The 19056-nt window shown below is 41.0% G+C and overlaps 1 protein-coding gene across 3 annotated transcripts in view; it reads left to right on the top strand.

Annotated features, from left to right (window-relative positions):
* Aatf (apoptosis antagonizing transcription factor) overlaps positions 1-19056 on the top strand; it is a 99372-nt gene that overhangs the window by 69866 nt on the left and 10450 nt on the right. For 2 of the 3 annotated variants that reach the window (XM_042693469.1, XM_042693463.1), the window contains exon 11: positions 791-862. In XM_042693469.1, coding sequence (XP_042549403.1) covers positions 791-862 — 72 coding nt within the window. Of the gene's footprint in view, positions 1-790; positions 867-19056 lie in introns of those variants that run through there. The other variant, XM_042693475.1, reaches the window with a different exon arrangement.

Below are 19056 nucleotides of genomic sequence, written 5' to 3'. Positions count from 1 at the left end.
TGATAGAGTGCCAGTTGTGAGCAAAAAAAAAAAAAGAAAACCACAAAGTGAGAGCACAAGGCCTGGAGTTCAAGCCTCAGTACTGGCACCCAAGAAAGGTCCTTTTTATCTTTTGGCAAGAAATCTAGGTGATGTAACTTTAGTTTCTGTAATACCTCAACTGAAGGTCTTAGACTTAAGCTTGCTCTGAATTCAATTTTGCTCCTTCATTTAAAGATGGAGGAATGAAATACCCAGTGGTACTTGTGTGAGGAGATGATGCAGAATTGCAGGAGCCTTTTCTGTCTCAGAACTTATTCAGGGAACTAGTGCCAGAGAGAAGTGATGTGGAGGTTTTGACTTAGCGGTTGCTCCAGTGCCTGTGCTGGATAGCTTTAGTGATAATGAAAAATGATTAAGATGTACACATAGAGGGAAAATGGAGTAGTCAAGCCCTCATTGATTTTGGTCTGGAATGGTTACAATTCGTATGTTGTAAAATACATTAGTATATCTACTCTTTTTAGTATGTCTTAGTATTTCCACTTAGTTTATCTACTCTTTTTCCTCAGCTGTGATACAGATGGATCTGTGTTGAACTGCCGTCATTTACCATGTACTTTTATCAGACTCTTTTCCTGCAACATAAAGGAAAAATATAGTTGTAATTGCCTGTGAAATTTTTCCTATTTTACTGGAGAGCCAAATATCCCTATGATTGGTTCTGGGTTTGCAAACTCATAGAATGTGTATCCTTTCCTAGGTTAATGGTCTCTAAAGTTGCTGTCTGTGTGTTTCTTGCTTTATTTAGGTTTCATGTCCTTAGCAAGCTTCTGAGCTTCATGGCACCTATTGACCACACTACAATGAATGATGATGCCAGGTGAGTAATAGATTAATTATATGTCTCAAATGGCTTCATGACAGCCTGATATTGACCTGTTCTATTGCCTGTCGCCCTCTTGTTTCTTCTTATCAGTTAACCATTTGTCATTGGTATCATAGCAAGGATCCTCGTCTCATCTCCTCACTCCCTTAATTACTAAAGCCAAATCAACAATTTCCATAAATCTCAATGCCATCTGTGATGATTCATTTTGCTGCATTGCTTTGTTGTCTTTAATGTTGTTAGTCCATCTGCCTAGGACATCTGACATCCTCTCTGGAGCAGAGGGTCAGGACAGATCACATGCTCTGTGTGCTTGCTCTTTGCAGAATGGCTATAGACATCACTGGAGAGGTGTACATATAATGTATTTGTTGAGATTGTTGTTGAATATTGTGGGGTTTTTTGTTTTTTGTTTTTTGTTTTTTTTACAGAAGAACATGCTCCTACAGCTGAAATGACAGAAATACATGCAGAAAAAATAACTATTCACAATATTGTATCAGAGGCAACCATTTTTTAAGAATTATTTCTTCTCAATTTATTAATTGGCATTCTACTATAAGGAGAGTTCCCTTCCCCTGCATTTATTTACCATTCATTGATTCATTTGTAGTAGTATAGACTCATACATTCCTATTTTACTCAATGAATTATATTTATAGTGTTAAAGTTGTTCTAGGTAGGTGAAACCCCTTTAAGCTGGCTTGTGTCCTTTTGATCTAGTCACTATTTGAATTCTTACTTACTCTCTGGCAAGATGATCAAAGCTTATCATCTATCTTTCTTGTGCCAGTGCTGGAATACACTTTTCTTGAAGGCACCCTTGTTTTTATTGGATGGTGGTGTTTAGAAACCAAGATCAAGCCAGGCACTAGTGGCTCACACCTATAATTCTAGCTACTCAGGAGGCTGAGAACTGAGGATCGAGGTTCAAAGCCAGCCTGGGCAAGAAAGTCTGTGAAACTCTTATCTCCAATAAACCACCAGAAAACCGGAAGTGGCGCTATGGCTCAAGTGGAAGAGTGCTAGCTTTGAACTGAAGAGCTCAGGGACAGTGCCCAGGCTCAGAGTTCAAGCCCCATGACCAACAGAAAAAAGAAAGAAAACAAGAACCAAGAAACCAAGATCAGTGTGTGGGACAGGAAATATGGGGATATATGTACACAAATGCAGGATGACTGCTTACAACATCTCAGTGTTTCAGGGTCTGTGAATTGCCTTTCAGTGTGATTTTTCGTGTGTGTGTGTACATGTGTGTGTATGTGCGCGCACGCGTGTGTCCGTCCATCCATCCATCCATCCATGTGTGTCCCTTTCAGGGCTTGAACCAGGGCCTGGGCACTGTTCCTGAGTGTTTTGAACTTAAGGCTAATGCACTACCACTGAGCCATAGCTCTACTTCTAGTTTTTTTGTTTTTGTTTTTTTTTAGGGGAAAGTGGTTAATTGGAGGTTAGAATTTCACAGACTTTTTTTTTTTTTTTTGTCGGTCGTGGGGCTTGAACTCTGGGCCTGGGCGCTGTCCCTCAGCTCTTCAGCTCAAGGCAAGCGCTCTACCACTTGAGCTACAGTGCCACTTCCGGTTTTCTGGTGGTTTATTGGAGATAGGAGTCTCACGGGTCTCTCCTGCCTGGGCTGGCTTTGAACCTCGATCCTCAGATCTCAGCCTCCTGAGTAGCTAGGATTACAGGTGTGAGCCACCAGCCCCCGGCTCACAGACTTTCTTGCCTGGGCTGGTGATCCTTAGGTCCCAACTTCCTGCATAGCTAGGATTACTGGCATGAGCTACTTGGAATCCGTTTTATTTTTTTTTCTTTCTTATAACTAAAATGATTATATTCTATAAATAGTTTGCATTTCATGTCACACGTCATTAAAATAGTTTAAAAATTATATAACTATATAATATTTTATATAATTTAGTCATTCATTGAAAGTTGGACACAGTTGTTTTTAATTATCATTATTATAAATAATGCTGTGATAGAGACTTTTAGACAAATACGTATGAAGTAAGATTATTGATGATAAGATAGGTAGATGTGGGTTTTGTCAGCTTTCTCTTTTCTTTTCTTTTTTTTTTTGGTTGGTCATGGGGCTTGAACTCTGGGCTAGGGCACTGTCCCTAAGTTCTTCAGCTCAAGGCGAGCGCTCTACCACTTGAGCCACAGTGCCACTTCCAGTTTTCCAGTGGTTTATGGGAGAGAAGAGTCTCACAGACTTTCCTGCCAGGGCTGGCTTTGAACCGAGATCCTCAGATCTCAGCCTCCTGAGTAGGTAGGATTATAGGCATGAGCCACTGGCGCCTGGCTTCAACTTTCTCTTTTAAACTGAATATGACCTTTTATTTGGTGATTTATTTCCAACTTTCATCAGAATTTTCTTCCCGTTGCCTGGAAAGTGTTAGGTTGCCAAATGTGAGGAAACACAATTATGTTTTTTACTTGATTTATTCCATACTTTGAGTACAAAATAACTTGTTCTGATTCTGTTCATATCTGTTCTGGACTCATATGTTCTTTAGTTCTGTGGAGGTGAGTATGTAGCTGTTGCTGCTTACACACACACACACACACACACACACCTTGAATCTTGAACTCAGGGCCCGAGGCACCACACACACACACACACACACACACACACACTCTCTCTCTCTCTCTCTCTCTCTCTCTCTCTCTCTCTCTCTCTCTCAGGGCCCCAGGCACTATCTCTGAGCTACTTTTGCTCAATATTAGCATTCTACTACTTGAGCCACAATTCCACTTCTGGCTTTTCTGGAGGTTAATTGGAGATAAGAATCTCACAAACTTTCTTCACTGGCTTTGAATCTTAGTCCACCCATCTCGGCCTCCTAGTAGCTAGGATACAGGTGTGAGCCACTGGCACCCAGCAGCATTGGTGGATTTTAATGTTGGGTATACTGGAACTAGCCAGCCATGGGTACTTAGAGACCACTGACTTACTGTTGGAAATAATGTAGTACCATTCTTTGTACCTAACTTTGTATACAAAGAAATTAGGTATCACTGCATACTACTTTTCCTGAAGTGAATAGATTAAGTTTTGCTATATTACTGACAACATTGTTCAATGAAATTATAAATAATTTAAAAGCTGGAGTGGGGGGAGGAGAGGTCGGAGGGGAAATTTGGGAGAAAATGACAGAGGGGGTTCAAAAAGAAATGTACTTATTACCTGACTTACATGACTGTAACCCCCTGTACATCACCTTTACCAGAAAATTAAAAAAAAAAAGATGTAGTAGAACAGTATAGCAATGTTAAGTGGGGAAAGTAGGCCTAAATTAGATGAATGCCCAGTGGGATGGGGCATCTTAAGTGCTCATCCTTGAATCTCTCATGTCCCTCATACAGTTCTAGCTAATAATTGGTGCTTTAGTTGAATTGTATTGAAACAGGATACAGCTGTCATTAGAAGAAAAGAGTTGTTTTTTTTTAAACACAGGATATTAAGATGTCCTGGTGAGGAAGAAATTTTCTCTTTAAAAAGATCTTTAGGTGGGCAGTGACTTCTTCACCTTGTTTTTCCTGTGGGGTGGTATGTGTGATGTTACCTTATTTAATTTTTGCTCATACAAATTATCTTTCCATAGTAAAAAAAAAAAAAAGCTTTCTCTTCAAGTGATCAATTATAAAAAACAAAACAAAACAAAAAACCATAGCCAAACCTTTAGCCAGGTACTGGTGACTCAAACCTGTAATCCTAGCTAGCTATTCAGGAGGCTGAGATCTGAGAATCATAATTCAAAGCCAGCCCAGTCAGGAAAGTCCATGAGGTTCTTATCTCCAATTAATCACCCCCAAACCAGAAGTGGAGCTGTGGCTCAAAGTGGTAGAGAGCTAGCCTTGAGCAGAAGAGCTCAGGGACAGCAGTCAGGCCCCAAATTCACACCCCATGACTGACAGAAAAAGAAAAAAGAAAACTTTAAAATGCAAAGTGGCCCAGTTGAGTCTCTGGGTTACCACATTTCCTTTTGGGAGCATTTTGTTCTAGGTTCACTTTGGATGCTGTTTGTATGCTTTCAGTTTTCTTGTGTTTGTGAGTTTCATGTATCCCTGGCATTGACTATGTGCTGGTCCAGTAGATCTGTGCCTTCTGAAGTGTGAGGTAGACAGGTGGTTTCTGTTGTGTGTCTGATGAACATTCCCTGCATTGAGACAAACCCAAAGAAATCCCACTTTGGCCTATGTATTACACATTTGCATGCAAAGGAAGAAGTTACCATGACCTAAAAATGCTTTTGTCTAATGCTTGATGCTCTTGGCTTGAGGCAACTCAGCTCCCACAGTACCTACTGTTTGCCTTTCAGTCATCTCTTCTAGGAGGCAGGGAATCCTGCATAGACAGCAATGAATTGAAGAGGGAGAAGACACCTGGCATGGAGTTCATCTAAGCTTTACTGAGTTGCTATTCACTTTGATGTTAAAGGTTTTCTTCTTGGCTATTATTACTTTTGAATCAACATACATTTTTAATAGGGAGTTTCATTGTGATATTTCCATCTATGCACACAGTGTACCTTGAAAAAATTCATATCCTTTGCCATATTTCTATTATTGTCCTCCCATTTCCCTACTTTTCAAATAGCATTTGGTGGGTTTCATTATGCAGTGTGTATGTTATTCTCTTCACCTTTCAGTATCATGCTGATCTTCTCTCAGATAGTTCCCTTTTTATATTCATGCTCCATTACCACAACTGTACAATCACCATCCTCCTCATCCTTTTAGGTCTGTATTCCTCAAATGACTAAAAACATGTTATATTTGGTGTTTTGTGTTTGTCTTATCTCACTCAACACGAAAATCTCTAGATCCACTGGTTTTCCTACAAATAACATAATTTCATTTTTCTCTGGCTGAGTAATATTCCATGGTGTATAATATATACCATAATTTCTTTTTCTTTTTGTTGGTCATGGGGCTTAAACTCTGGGCCTGGGAGCTGTCCCTCAGCTCTTCAGCTCAAGCCGAGCACTCTACCACTTGAGCCACAGCGCCGCTTCCAGTTTTCTGAGTGGTTTATTGGAGATAAGAATCTCACAGACTTTGCTGCCTGGGCTGGCTTTGAACCACAGTCCTCATATCTCAATCTCCTGAGTAGCTAGGATTACAGGCGTGAGCCATGAACCACAGTCCTCATATCTCAATCTCCTGAGTAGCTAGGATTACAGGCGTGAGCCACTAGCTTCTGGCTATACCATAATTTCTTTATTCATTTGTTGGATAGGGAATGGGCATCTCAGGTGATTTTACATTTGGCTGCTGTGAACAGAACTGTAATAAACATAGGAATATTGATATTTTTCTGGTATATTGAGTTATACTCCTTCAGGTATATGCCTAAGAGTGGTATGCTGAGGTCATACATAGGTCTATTTTTAGGTTTTTGTGGAACCCCCATGCTGATAGTGGTTGTACTAGTTTACATTTCTGCCTGAGCATGAGGATTCCTTTTCTTTTATCCTTAGCAGCATTTGTCCATCCTTCCTTCCTTGCTTCCTTCCTTCCTTCCTTCCTTCCTTCCTTCCTTCCTTCCTTTCTTCCTTCCTTCCTTTCTTTCTTTCCTTTGTTTCTTTCTTTCTTTCTTTCTTTCCTTCTTTCTTCTCTCTCTCTCTCTTTCTTTCTTTCTTTCTTCTCTCTCTTTCTTTCTATCTTTCTTTCTTTCTTTCCTTACTACCTTCCCTTTATTTTTTTGTGCTGGTATCAAAGCTTGAACTCAGGGCCTAGTGTTTTCAGTTTTGATTTTTGGCTTATAGCTGGTGCTCTGTTACTTGAGCCACACCTCCAACAGCCCTGCTTTATACTGGTTAATTGGATGAAGTCTCGTTGACTATTCTCCCTGAGCTGGCTTTGAACCTCAGTCTTCAGATCTCAGCTTCCTTAGTAGCTGAGATTACAAGTGTGAACCACCAGTATGTAGCCTGTTTGTTTTCTTGATTGCTCTTCTGACTGTGACAAGATGGAATCTTAGTGTAGTTTTGATTTACATTTCCTTTATGGTTAAGGTTATTGAACATTTCATGTACTTATTGGCCATTTGTATATCTTCTTCTGAGAAGGGCCTGTTCAATTTATTTGCCCATATATTAATTTTATTATTCTTTTACTGTTTAATTTTTTTAGCTCTTGAGTTCTTTGTATAATCTGGTTATTAATCTTTTATGCATTGAATAACTGGCAAAGATTTCTCTCCCATTCTGTAGGTTTGTTTTCTGTCTCACTTACTTGCTCCCTTTGTGATATAATAGATTAATAGATCTTGGATTCAGGGTCTTAACATTTTGCTCAGCTTGCTTTCTTTCTTGGTTGTTTTGGTTTGGGTTTTGGTCCTGAGGACTGAACTCAGGGCCTTGTATTTGTCAGCCAAGTAACAGTCCCTTGCTCAGCTTTCTTGTTCACAGCAGGCATTCTATCACTTGAGCCATGCCTCTAGTTCAGCGTTTTGCTCTCAATTGGACATGGTATCTCTTGGAGTTTTCTTCCTGGGCTGAAATCAAACTGTAGTCCAGATCTCAGCTTCCTGAGTATCTAGGATTAGAGAGGCATGAGCCATTGGTACCCACAAATAGGTTATCTCTTGATTCTGGTAAATTGTGTGTGTGTGTGTGTGTGTGTGTGTGTGTGCGCGCGCGTGCGTGTGCGTGCGTGCGCGTGTGTTTCGTGTGTGCACGTGTGCATGTATGCCTGCCTGCCTATCTTCCCTCTTTTTTCTTTTTCTTTTCTTTCTTTTTTTTTTTTTGGTGTGTGTGCGTGCGTGCGTACGTGTGTGCACGCATGCGCGCGCACGCACCTTGGTCTTGGGGCTTGAACTCAGAGCCTAGGTGCTGTCCCTGAGCTTATTTTGCTCAAGGCTAGTACTCTCCCACTTGAGTCATTGCTGCACTTCTGCTGTGCTGTTTTTATTTTGTTTTGATGTTTAATTGGAGATGAGAGCCTCCTGCTGGCTTTGAGCTATGATCTTCATATCTCAGCCTCCTGAGTAGCTGCAGCAGCACCCAGCTTGTCCTTGTTGTTGTTGTTGTTTTTTGTCAGTCGTGGGGCTTGAACTCTGGGCCTGGGCACTGTCCCTACGCTCTTCAGCTCTTCAGCTCAAGGCGAGCACTCTACCACTTGAGCTACAGCGCCACTTCCGGTTTTCTTGGTTTTATTGGAGATAGGAGTCTTCATCCTGTCCAGGCTGGCTTTGAACCACGATCCTCAGATCTCAGCCTCCTAAGTAGCTAGGATTACAGGCGGGAGCCACCAGTGCCCGGCTTGTACTTGTTTTTGTTGTGGGTGTTTGCTTGCTTTTTTTTTTTTTTGGCTAGTACAGAGGTTTGAACTCAAGGTCTTGAGCTCTCTTGGATTTCTTGCTTGCTCACTCTGTTAGGATTTTATGCATTGATGCATTGGCTGCTACTTTAAGGAGGGTCTCTCAGACAAACTTGATTCTGTGTGTAGTTCATAGTATTTTTCTGTTTTTTTTGTTTTTGTTTTTGTTTGTCCGTTGTGGGGCTTGAACTCTGGCCCTGGGTGCTGTCTCTGAGCTTTTCAGCTGAAGGCTACTGCTCTACCACCTGAGCCATAGTGCCACTTCCGGTTTTCTGAATGGTTTTTTGGAGGTAAGGGTCCCTTGGACTTTTCTGACCGAGCTGGCTTTGAACTGTGATCATCAGATCTCAGCCTCCTGAGTAGCTAGGATTACAGGCGTGAGCCACTGGTGCCCGGCTCATTGTATTTTACTATGTGGCAACAGCAAGAAAGGACCCTTTGCTAAGTACCAAGTACCGAATGTGTTATTGTTTTACATCTGAAGTTCTGGAAAAGAAATGTAAAGATGTAATCAGATCTTGTCAACATCACTTCCACGCTGTTCTTGGGGTGCCTGGGTATAATAGAGTTCATGCAGGCAATTTGTCTACACCTGCCACTTTTGTGTGACATGCCTGTCTTCCAGTTGGCAATCTAGGGGTTACTTAAACTATCTTTTCCTCCCCTTCCCTACTGTACCCTTTTATTTCGTAGAAACATGCAGATTGTGGTGAGATACTCCACTGTAGTTCACTCAGCATTTGAGAACTTGTCAGTAATAACCCAGTAGTACCCTTCTTAGCACACTGTCTGCTGGTTCAAAACTTGCAGGCAAGTATGGCTAACATACAGATGTTTTTTCTGAGGCCTCTTATCTCCTAAAAAGATACAGGTTATTCCTACAGGTGAAACAAGTCTGGGCAAATATGCAACACTGATCTAATCAGCAGGAACAAGAGCAATGTTTTAACTGGTGCTACCTTTTACTAGCATCATTAAAGGTGCCCATTACTCTTTTATTAGCAGTTCCCGCTCTTCTTTATCAGATTACAGAACAAACATAACTCGTGGCAGTGATTTGATCTCTTGTTAAAGAGGATTACAGCTTTGCATTAACTCGGATTGACACGGTTTATAATTCGCTTGTTGATACTCAAGCAGGCAATGTCACGTGTTTGACCCCCCAGCAGTGCTGAGGGGAAGGGACCCCTATATATCATCATTAAAGATTGCGCCCAGTGCAGAGACAGGAGGCCTGGGCTTTCCTTTACTAATGTCACAAAGGACAAATAAATGTTTTTCAAGTTCAAGCCTAAGATGTAGGCCAAAAAGCACTGCTGTTGTTTCTTCTCTTTCCTGATTGTCTGCTGTTCAGCTTCTTATTCTAGAGAATTCTTATTGTCTGAAGTCTTGGTTCTAGATAGACAGTGGACTGAAAAAAGCGCATCACACCTTCTGGAAAGAGAAGTTCTCATTTCTGCAGTCACAGCCTCAGCATTTCTTCAAAAGGTTGTAAATTTTTCTGCCGAAGGATATTTAATCTTTTATTTGTTTTGTTTTACAGTAAGTAGTATTAATTACTTGTATGAAGATGTTTCATTTTGACATGTTCATCTATACATATAGTTACTTTTTTTTATTTATTTTTTCTTGTTGGTCATGGGCCCTGAACCATGGGTGCTGTCCCTGAGCTCTTTTGCTCAAGGCTGGCACTCTTCTGATTTTTTGGTGGTTAATTAGAGGTAAGAGTCTCTCAAACTTTCTTGTCTAGGCTGGCTTTGAACTCCGATCCTCAGATCTCAGCCTCCTGGGTAGTAGCTAGGATTACAGGCATGAGCCACTAGTGCCCATCTAATATAGTGGATCTTGATCAGACTTACTCCATCTCTCATCCCCTCTTTCTTCTACCTCCTTTCCCAAGCCAATCTCAACAAGCTTCATTGTTCTGTTTTCATATACGTACATAAAATATTTTGACCTTTCTGCCCAAACAGGACCCATTTTATATTCCTGTCTTTTTTTTAGTATATGTTAATTGTTCAGGCACATATCTTAATTGAGTATAAATATTTCCCTTAAGGATTTGTGTTTTTTTAATAATTTTTATTGAGATTAAGTGATTACATAAATTTCACAAATTTCACAGTATAGTAAGAGATAGTGATACTTAGTTATAAGTTGCAAACACATTTTCTTCATAATGTAAATTGTCATTATCATGGTCTATAATGTTTGTGAATTCTATGAGCTTTGACAAACAGCTATTTAAAGCTTTTGTTATTGGCTGTTCAAATATATCTTTTTTTTTTGGTTGTGGGCTTGAACTCTGGGCCTGAGCACTATCCCTGAGCTCTTCAGCTCACGCACTCTACCACTTGAGCCACAGCACCACTTCTGGTTTTCTGGTGGTTAATTGAAGAAAAAAGTCTCATGAACTTTCCTACCTGGTCTGGTTTTGAACCAAGATCCTCATATCTCAGCCTCCTGAGTAGCTAGGATTACAGGCATGAGCCACTGGCACCTGCTCAAATATATCTTACAGGTATCTTTTATATCATAACTAAGTAACTTGAAAGTGGGTAGGCAGATAGCTAAGATTTTTACCTTTGTCTAGATTAGTCACTCATACATATTATTAATATGTTTTCCACAATGGTCACTGAGCTGGCATTAGATTGCTAATAAATATATGCCATTTCCATTTCAGAGTGTAGTCATTCTTTGCTCTGACTCAACTACCTAAGTGTGCCATCCTGTTTGTGCTAGGCAAGGGATGAGCAGGGTAACAACATTGCATCTACTTGCTCTAAGCCCTTCATGGACATTTTCATTCAGTTCTTATAGGAAACCTGTGAAATGCTCAACATCCGTATTTTATGATGGGAATACTAAGGCATGGAGCAATTAAGTAACTTGCCCAGATTAAACATCAAGTAATGGAGCTGGTACGTGCATGTGGTGCAACTTCTAAGAAATCAGCAAGCTTTTAGAATATTGGAAATAATGTGCCGGAGGGAAGTTGTATATACCTATATGTACACACCTTTCAATTAAAAGCTTTTTTAGAAAATGATTTAAAGTTGTTTTGATTGAGGTTTTATTTTTCTTTCTTTTTTTGTGCTGGTACTATTGGATCATAGCTCCTCTGCCTTTTTGTTGTTGTTGTTGTTGGTTGTGGGGCTTCAACTTTAGACCTGGGCAGGTCGCTGCGCTCTTCAGTGCAAGGCTAGTGCTCTGCTACTTGAGACACAGTGCCACTTCCAGTTTTCTAGTGGTTTATTGGAGATAAGAGTCTCATGGACTTTCCTGCCTGGGCTGGCTTTGAACTACAATCCTCAGATCTCAGACTCCTGAGTAGCTAGGGTTATAGGCATGAGCCACTGGTGCCCATCTCTTCTTCCATTTTTTTTGGTAGTTATTTGAAGGTCAGAGTCTGATGGACTCTCCTGCCTACTCTGGCTTTAAACTGTGAACTTCAGTTCTCAGCTTCCTGAGTTTTTTTCTTTTTTTCCTTTTTCTTTTTTTTAATACTTATTCTTATTAGCATCAGTTAGTTGTACAAAGGACATTTTGACATGCCCACTTATGCATATCATGTATCTTAATCAGACTCACCTCTCTGTCACTTACCATCTCCAATTCCCAAACTAACTGCAATAGCTTCATTTGTTAATTTTCACACTTCATACATACATTCAAAAAGTATGCAGATGAAGCCAAGTGCCAGTGGCTTACTCCTGTAATCCTAGCTACTCAAGAGGTGAGGTCTGAGGATCATGGTTCAAAGCCAGCCCGGGCAGGAAAGTCCATGAGACTCTTATCTCCAATTAACCACTCAGAAAACCGAAAGTGGCGCTGTGGCTCAAGCGGTAGAGTGCTCACCTTGAGCTGAAGAGCTGGGGGACGACGCCCAGGCCCAGAGTTCAGGCCCCACGACTGACAAAAAAAAAAAAAAAAGTATGCAGCTGTATCTCAATTCCTGTAACTTGCTATTTTTTTAAAATTATGTATTTATTTATTCTAGTTTGGTATCAAACCCTTGGAGAATTTTCTATAACAATGCACAAAGGTTTAACTGACTATTCTATTTTTCAATAATATGCTGTTTTAATTTATTCTTTTTTAATTAATTTACTTTATTATTATATATAGGTGATTTACAGAGGGATTACAATTACATGAGTCAGGTAATGAGTACATTTCCTTTCATGCAGTGTCTTCTGTTCCCTCACTCTCTCCCAGTCCCTCCCTCCTGTCTCCACCCATGAGTTTTATCGCTTTCATCACTGTCCAGTGAGTTCCACTGCTATTTTTCCATTCTTTTTCCCTCAAGTTCTGTAACATCCCCCAACCCATTCAAAGATATATACTTGAATGCATCATACATAAGATAAAGGACAGAATTGTGAAAAACTACACACTTAGAAAAGAAAAAAAAAGAGAGGTCTCTTGTTTCCATATCTTGGAGTTCGTTTCAGTATGTATATTATTTTCTATAAATATGAAGAGACACTTTGGCATTCCGTCTTTGTGTTTCTCTCCTAAGAGCATCTTCTTTTGGTCTCACTGTGTGTTGAGTATCTAGAGTCCTGTATAATATCATATCTCAGTATATTTTAGATCTAATTTCCACGTATCAGAGAGAACAGATTTTTTTCTTTTGTAAAAAATATATTCCAGCTGGGTGCCAGTAGCTCAAACCTATAATCCTAGCAACTCAGGAGGCTGAGATATGAGCATTGTAGTTTAAACCCAGCCCCAGCAGGAAAGTCTGTGAGACTTTATCTCCAATTAACTACCAGAAAGCCAGAAGTAGTGCTGTGGCTCAATCTACAGAGTGCTAGCCTTTAGCACAGAATCTTAGGAACAGTGTTTAGGCTTTGAGTTCAAGCCCCAGGATTGACACTTTCGTGTGTGTGTGTGTGTGTGTGTGTGTGTGTGTGTGTGTGTGTGTGTGTGTGTGTGTGTGTGTGTGTGTGTGTGTGTGTCTATCTGTCTGTGTGTGTGTGTGTGTCTGTCTGTGTCTGTGTCTGTGTGTGTCTGTGTGTTACCTATCAGTCATTCACATTTTAGTATGGATTCATTAATTCCCAAACCTGCTCTAATTCTTCTGGTTAGATCCTAGGCATTATAATCAGCTTTGAATTTTGATGCATCATATTCAGTCACTTTGTTCTTACAATTCATCTCTGCCAGAGTTAGACAGATGTCTAACTTCCTTAAAGACACTATCTTTTATCCTCTGATTAAAAAAATGCATGTGTACTCGAAGCATGTTTCAAGTGGTAGAGCACCAACCAAGCAATCCAGCAAGCATGATCATAGCTTTCAGTTTAAACCTCTCCACTACCCAGTGATAGGAGGGAGGAAATGAGAGGGAAAGAGGGAACAGCTTAAACTAAGCAAAAGGAAAGAAATGTATGTATCACACAATGTGGAAGAAATAGTTGCATTGTCAAAGCTCATAGAATTCACTAACATTATAGACCATGATAATGACAATTTGCCTTGTGAAGGTTAAAATGTGTTTGACTTTAAGTATCATTATCTCACAATACTGTGAAATTTATGTAATCACTTAATCTCAATAAAAAATTATTTTAAAAAATTATATTTCCAAAATGTAAAACAAAAAACAAACCCTGCCACTACCCTCTCAGTAGAGCGAGGAGTGTAGCACAGTGGTAGAATTACCTGTTGCCTTGTAGTTTGGTCCTCAGCACTGCAAAACAAACCACTTTTTGAGCCAAGTATGAATGGCTCACACCTGTAATCCTAGCTGCCTAGCTACTTAGGAAGCTGAGGTCTGAGTATCTCTGTTCAAAGACCAGCCAGGCAGATACCCAAAATACTCTTAATCTCCAATTATTAGCAAAAATCTTGAAGTGGCAAACACACACACACACACACACACACACACACACACACAGAAGCAGTGCATGCTTCTGAAAGAAAACTTGAGCTGGGTGCTGATAGCTCACATCTGTACTCCTAGCTATTCAGGAGGCTGAGATCTGATGATCATGGTTCAGAGCCAACCTGGGCAGGAAAGTTTGTGAGACTCTTATCTCCAATTAACCACCAGAAAACTAGAAGTGGAGCTATGTTTCAAAATGGTAGAGTACTAGCCTTGAGCAAAAGAGTTCAGAGACAGTGCCCAGGTCCCACGTTCAAGTCCTATGACTGACAAAGAACAAAAGAAAACTTGGAAAATACAAAAAGGATAAAGAAAACTTCATCAGACATCCTGCTATTTTTTTCACATAATTTTTTGTGTATTTTTGTATAGACATGCATAGCTGTTTGCATCTTTTTTTTCTTAGTTAACTTTGTATTATAAACCTTTTTTTTTAGCTCAGTGGTAAAGCACTTGCTTTGCATGCCTGAGGCCCTGGGTTCGATTCCTCGGCACCACATAAGCAAAAAGAAAAAAGCCGGAAGTGGCGCTGTGGCTCAAGTGGTAGAGTGCTAGCCTTGAGCTGAAGTGCTGAGGGACAGCGCCCAGGCCCAGAGTTCAGGCCCCACGACCGGACCCAAAAAAAAAAAAAAAGAAAGTGCCATTAGTAGTTTTAAGATCATGTCAAAAATGAGATATTTCATTATGGGATATTTGTTATTTTTGGACATTTCAGTTTCTTTTGTTTATTTTTCTCTTCAGTGCTTCAGTGAATATATTTGTATAGAAATCAGTGAAGATCTTAGAATCTGAGTAATTCTGAGTCAAATATATGAACTTTTGACTGATTCTTGATAGGCTAGATTATTTCACCATGTCTTTGCCTTGTGAGGCTATGTCATTGTGCCATTGCCAATAGAGAAGAGTTAGTTTTTATTTTCTATTTTAGTATGCTGTGTCATCACTTATTTGTAAAAAGAAAATCACATAGCAAATAATAGGACTTACAGTGTAGGAAGCACTGGGTTGTTGTCTGATGCATGTCACTATAAACTTGAAATTTATCTCTTTACAGCATATTACTCAGTGTCCACCATTTTGCATTTCTCCTTTCTGAGTCCAGATCTTTCTTGTCCAGACTTTTATCACCCTAACAGCCTCTAACTATCAATTTGACCTCATGGACTCTGCATATGTCCAGACTTGCCTTCTTCACATCCACTCCTCTTTGCTGTAAAACAACTCATAGTCTGGATCCCACACTGAAGGCCTTCAGTATTTGGTTGCCTTGCTACCATCTTTCTTGTCTTTGTCACCTGTTGGAACAGCATGCCGTCATACCATTCTGCTTTCCCAGAACATGTCCTCCTCTCGTTCCTGTCTTCATTCTGCTTCCTTAACTTGGAGGGGCTCCCAGCCTGTCCTCCACCATCCTTTCCTGTGGAGGTGTTCATAACTATTTGAAGTTACCAGCCTTTTGCCAGAGGACTCTTGTGATCCCCATACCTCATAGGGTGGATGGCTCTTTCTCTGCTGAATCCTCCCATTTTGCATGTTCCTCCCCAATGCTTCACAAAAACACTAAGATTTTTTTTTCCTTGCTAAGAGTGTTAACTTACAAGTTAAAGAAGATATGGTTATGTTTATTATACTTTTCTATCTGGTGTTATCAAAGCATTATGCTTATACATTTGAAATAATTTGTTTTAATTCTAATTGTATCCTGCCTTATGTAGCATTTTTTTGTAGCACAAGTATTTTTGCAAGACTTTATATGGGGTCTTTTTTCAGTGCTGTCAGCCTGCTCAGAGCTTGGGAACTGGCTTGGAATTCTTGAACAAATGGTATATTCTATGGTCTTCAGGTATAGTACAACCCTGAGATATCCTCTCTGTGTGCCTTAGTGGTTTTCTTTTCTTTTTGGCCAGTACTGGAGGAGAACGCAGGGCCTCACACTTGCTCAGCCTGTTTGTTTACTCACTGGTGCTCTGCCACTTGAGCCACAGCTCCAGCCTGGCTTTTTTGCTAGTTATTTTGGAGAGGGGGCTGTCTCCTCTGGATTTCAGCCTCCTAAGCAGCTAGGATTATAGATTTGTCACTGGTACTCAGATTAGTGTTTTTCCTTTTAAAGTGCCCTTCTTGCTCACCAGTTCTAGAGAATAAATATACTCTTTATTTCTGAGAAAGGACTGTTTCTTGTTTTTTGGGTCCGGTCGTGGGGCATGAACTCTGGGCCTGGGTGCTGTCCCTCAGCTCTTCAGCTCAAGGCCAGCGCTCTACCACTTGAGCCACAGTGCCACTTCCGGCTTTTTTCTTTTTGCTTATGTGGTGCTGAGGAATCGAACCCAGGGCCTCAGGCATGCAAGGCAAGCACTCTACCACTGAGCCATCTTCCCAGCCCGAAAGGACTGTTTTAAACGTAGTATTTACAGATATTTATTCAAATAAACAATTTGTGTTACAGTGTCTGTATATTGTGCCATTGTCCCTTTGCCTACGATATAGACCTATTCATATCTATGCCATCTTATAAACAATTAGTTATAGACTTCCTTTCCAAAACTCCCCCAAAGGCCTTCAGCTTAGAAGGCTATATACAAACTGACTGCTGTGATTATTTTTGCTAACAATCCTAAAAGATGGATGAGAAGAAGGATTTTTGCCTCTTTTGCTAAAAGCTTTCTGGGTCATCTGACTCCTTTGCTCTGTGAACCCTTTGCTCTATGTCCATATTACATAGTGTTTAGCACCAGGTTGCCTCTTCATTCTTTGTGATGTGTGCCTCCATTCTAGACATTGCAGTTTGAGAGCCTACCTTTAATTTATTCGTAGCTCATGGTCTTGTTGCAAAGGCACCAGAAAGGAAGAGTGTGGTTTGTGCGCTTCTCATTTCTAGCCCTTCACTTAGAAGGTTTTTGAGGTCTTTTTTACTAGGATGAACTTTGGGAAAAGATTTTCGAAGAGTACTCTTACTTTTCAATCACTTTCCTGAGCTCTATATTCTGCAGTAATCCTCCTGGCCAGCTTGTCTGTAATGTTTGTACCAGGCTTGGTTTTTTGCGACCCTCCTACAAATGACTGGTTCATGGAGAGCACCAGCAGGACTTTATGATGATCACTTATACTTCAGATCAGTGTGTTGGACTGCTTTCATGATTTAAGAAACAAATAGACGTTCTGGAATGGATTGTGTATAGTTACCTTTTGTGATTTTTAGTGTTGGCATTAAGTGTCAAACCAAGAAGGATCTGTAGAAAAAAGCACTGCCTCAGTGTGCACTGAGGTCCAGTTGCTGGGAAGCACCTGTTTTGGGAGCTGCTGTTACTAACTACCCAGGAAATGAGGCCTGGAATGAGCCATAGCCACGCCTTGTGTTTTATCCATGTCTCCCTCTGGGGAGTGGAACACTTTATAAACTTGAACTCTTTTACCCTCTGGGCACCTCCACTTTAAAGGTAAGTAAGACTGGAGGGTCTTTCTTCTCCAATATAGATGAGGAAACATCAGCCTGAGAGGGAAATTACCTGAGCCCAGATAGCTGAGGCGATCCAGTAGTGGGCCTGCAGGCTATGGTGGCCCCAACACTTCCTGTGCTTTCTCCTCTGCTTTTCAAGGGGGTGGGGGCTGGGCCTTTGTCTCTAGTGTGGAATGGGAAACGCTGCAAAGACGAGCAATTGTTCTTCAATGCTTTGTGCTCCCTTATAAGAAAGAAGAAATCAATACACATTTTCTCATACACACACTTGGCAGCACTCGGTCGCCTCTACCACAGCTCGATCCTGTGGCAGAGGCACAAGTATGCAGCACCACAGGCACCTCAGCTTCCAGGGGAAGAATTGCAAACTACTCATTTTGTACTTAGCAATCAAGCTTTTTAAAGCCAGCAGTGTAAGCAGCTGAGGCCATCAAGCTACAGACTGCAGGCGCTCAGTGGTGCCACTGGTATGGGAGAGATGGTCTTGTTGTGGATGTGAAAAGTCAGAGGGATCCTGGGCAGAACCATTGGAGAAGGGTTACCTGACCGCCACTGGCACACAGTTGCCTTTTGCAGGTCTCCCTCCCTTTCCTCTCCCTCTGCCTCCCTCCTTCTTTCCCTCCTTCCCTCCCGCCCTCCCTCTCCCTCTCTCTCCCTCCTTCCTTCTTTCTCTCCCTCCTTCCCTCCCTCTATCCCCCTCTCTCTCCTTCTCTCTCTCTCTCTCTTTCTCTCTCTCTCTCTCCCCTTCTCTTTCCCTCCTCCCCCTCCTTTTTTTCTCTTTGGTGTAGTTCCTGGAGCTTGAATTCTGGCCTTTCTGTTTTGTTTTGGTGGTTAATTGGAGATAAGAGTCTTACAAACTTTCCTACCTGAGATGGCTTTGAACCCAGATCCTGGAGTCTCAGCCTCCTGAATAGCTAAGATTACAGGGGTGAGCCACCAAACCCAGTTCACATTCCTCTCCATTTCCTCAGAAGAGGAGGAAGCCCTTTGAAGGACACTAATGCAGGCAGCAGTTCCCATTTTCTTTTTCTTTTTTCTTTCTTTCTTTTTTTATTACAGGTGTGAGCCATGGGTGCCCAGCTTCTATTTTTTTATTATTTTTTCTTTTGCTTATGTGGTGCTGAGGAATCGAACCCAGGGCCTCATGCATGCCAGGTAAGCGCTCTGCCACTGAGCCACCTTCCCAGCCCCCCATTTTATTTTTTGAGTAAACTAAGTTAGAGCTCTATTTCTAGTTGAATTTAATTTTCTAATTAGAAAATATGGTATTGATCTCTGAAACTTGGCTACAAGTTAAATGTAGCGCTTGTATTTACAGAATCTGTTGCCATTATGTATAGAAATGGCAGACAGGACAGCCTTGCAGGGCAGAGTAGGTGCAGTTATTTTCAGTCGGCAGAGTGGCTAAAGGTTGTATGGGAATGGAGTTCTGGCTTTGACGACCTTCACACGGAGGAGATGGTCAAAGCAGAGAACAGAGTTGCCAGGACAGCAGGATGTTGGAGG

This window comes from Dipodomys spectabilis, unplaced genomic scaffold (assembly GCF_019054845.1).
Source record: "Dipodomys spectabilis isolate Male_0828 unplaced genomic scaffold, ASM1905484v1 ptg000004l, whole genome shotgun sequence".
NCBI classification, from domain to species: Eukaryota; Metazoa; Chordata; class Mammalia; order Rodentia; family Heteromyidae; genus Dipodomys; species Dipodomys spectabilis.
This window is presented reverse-complemented; position numbering and strand designations above follow the sequence as displayed.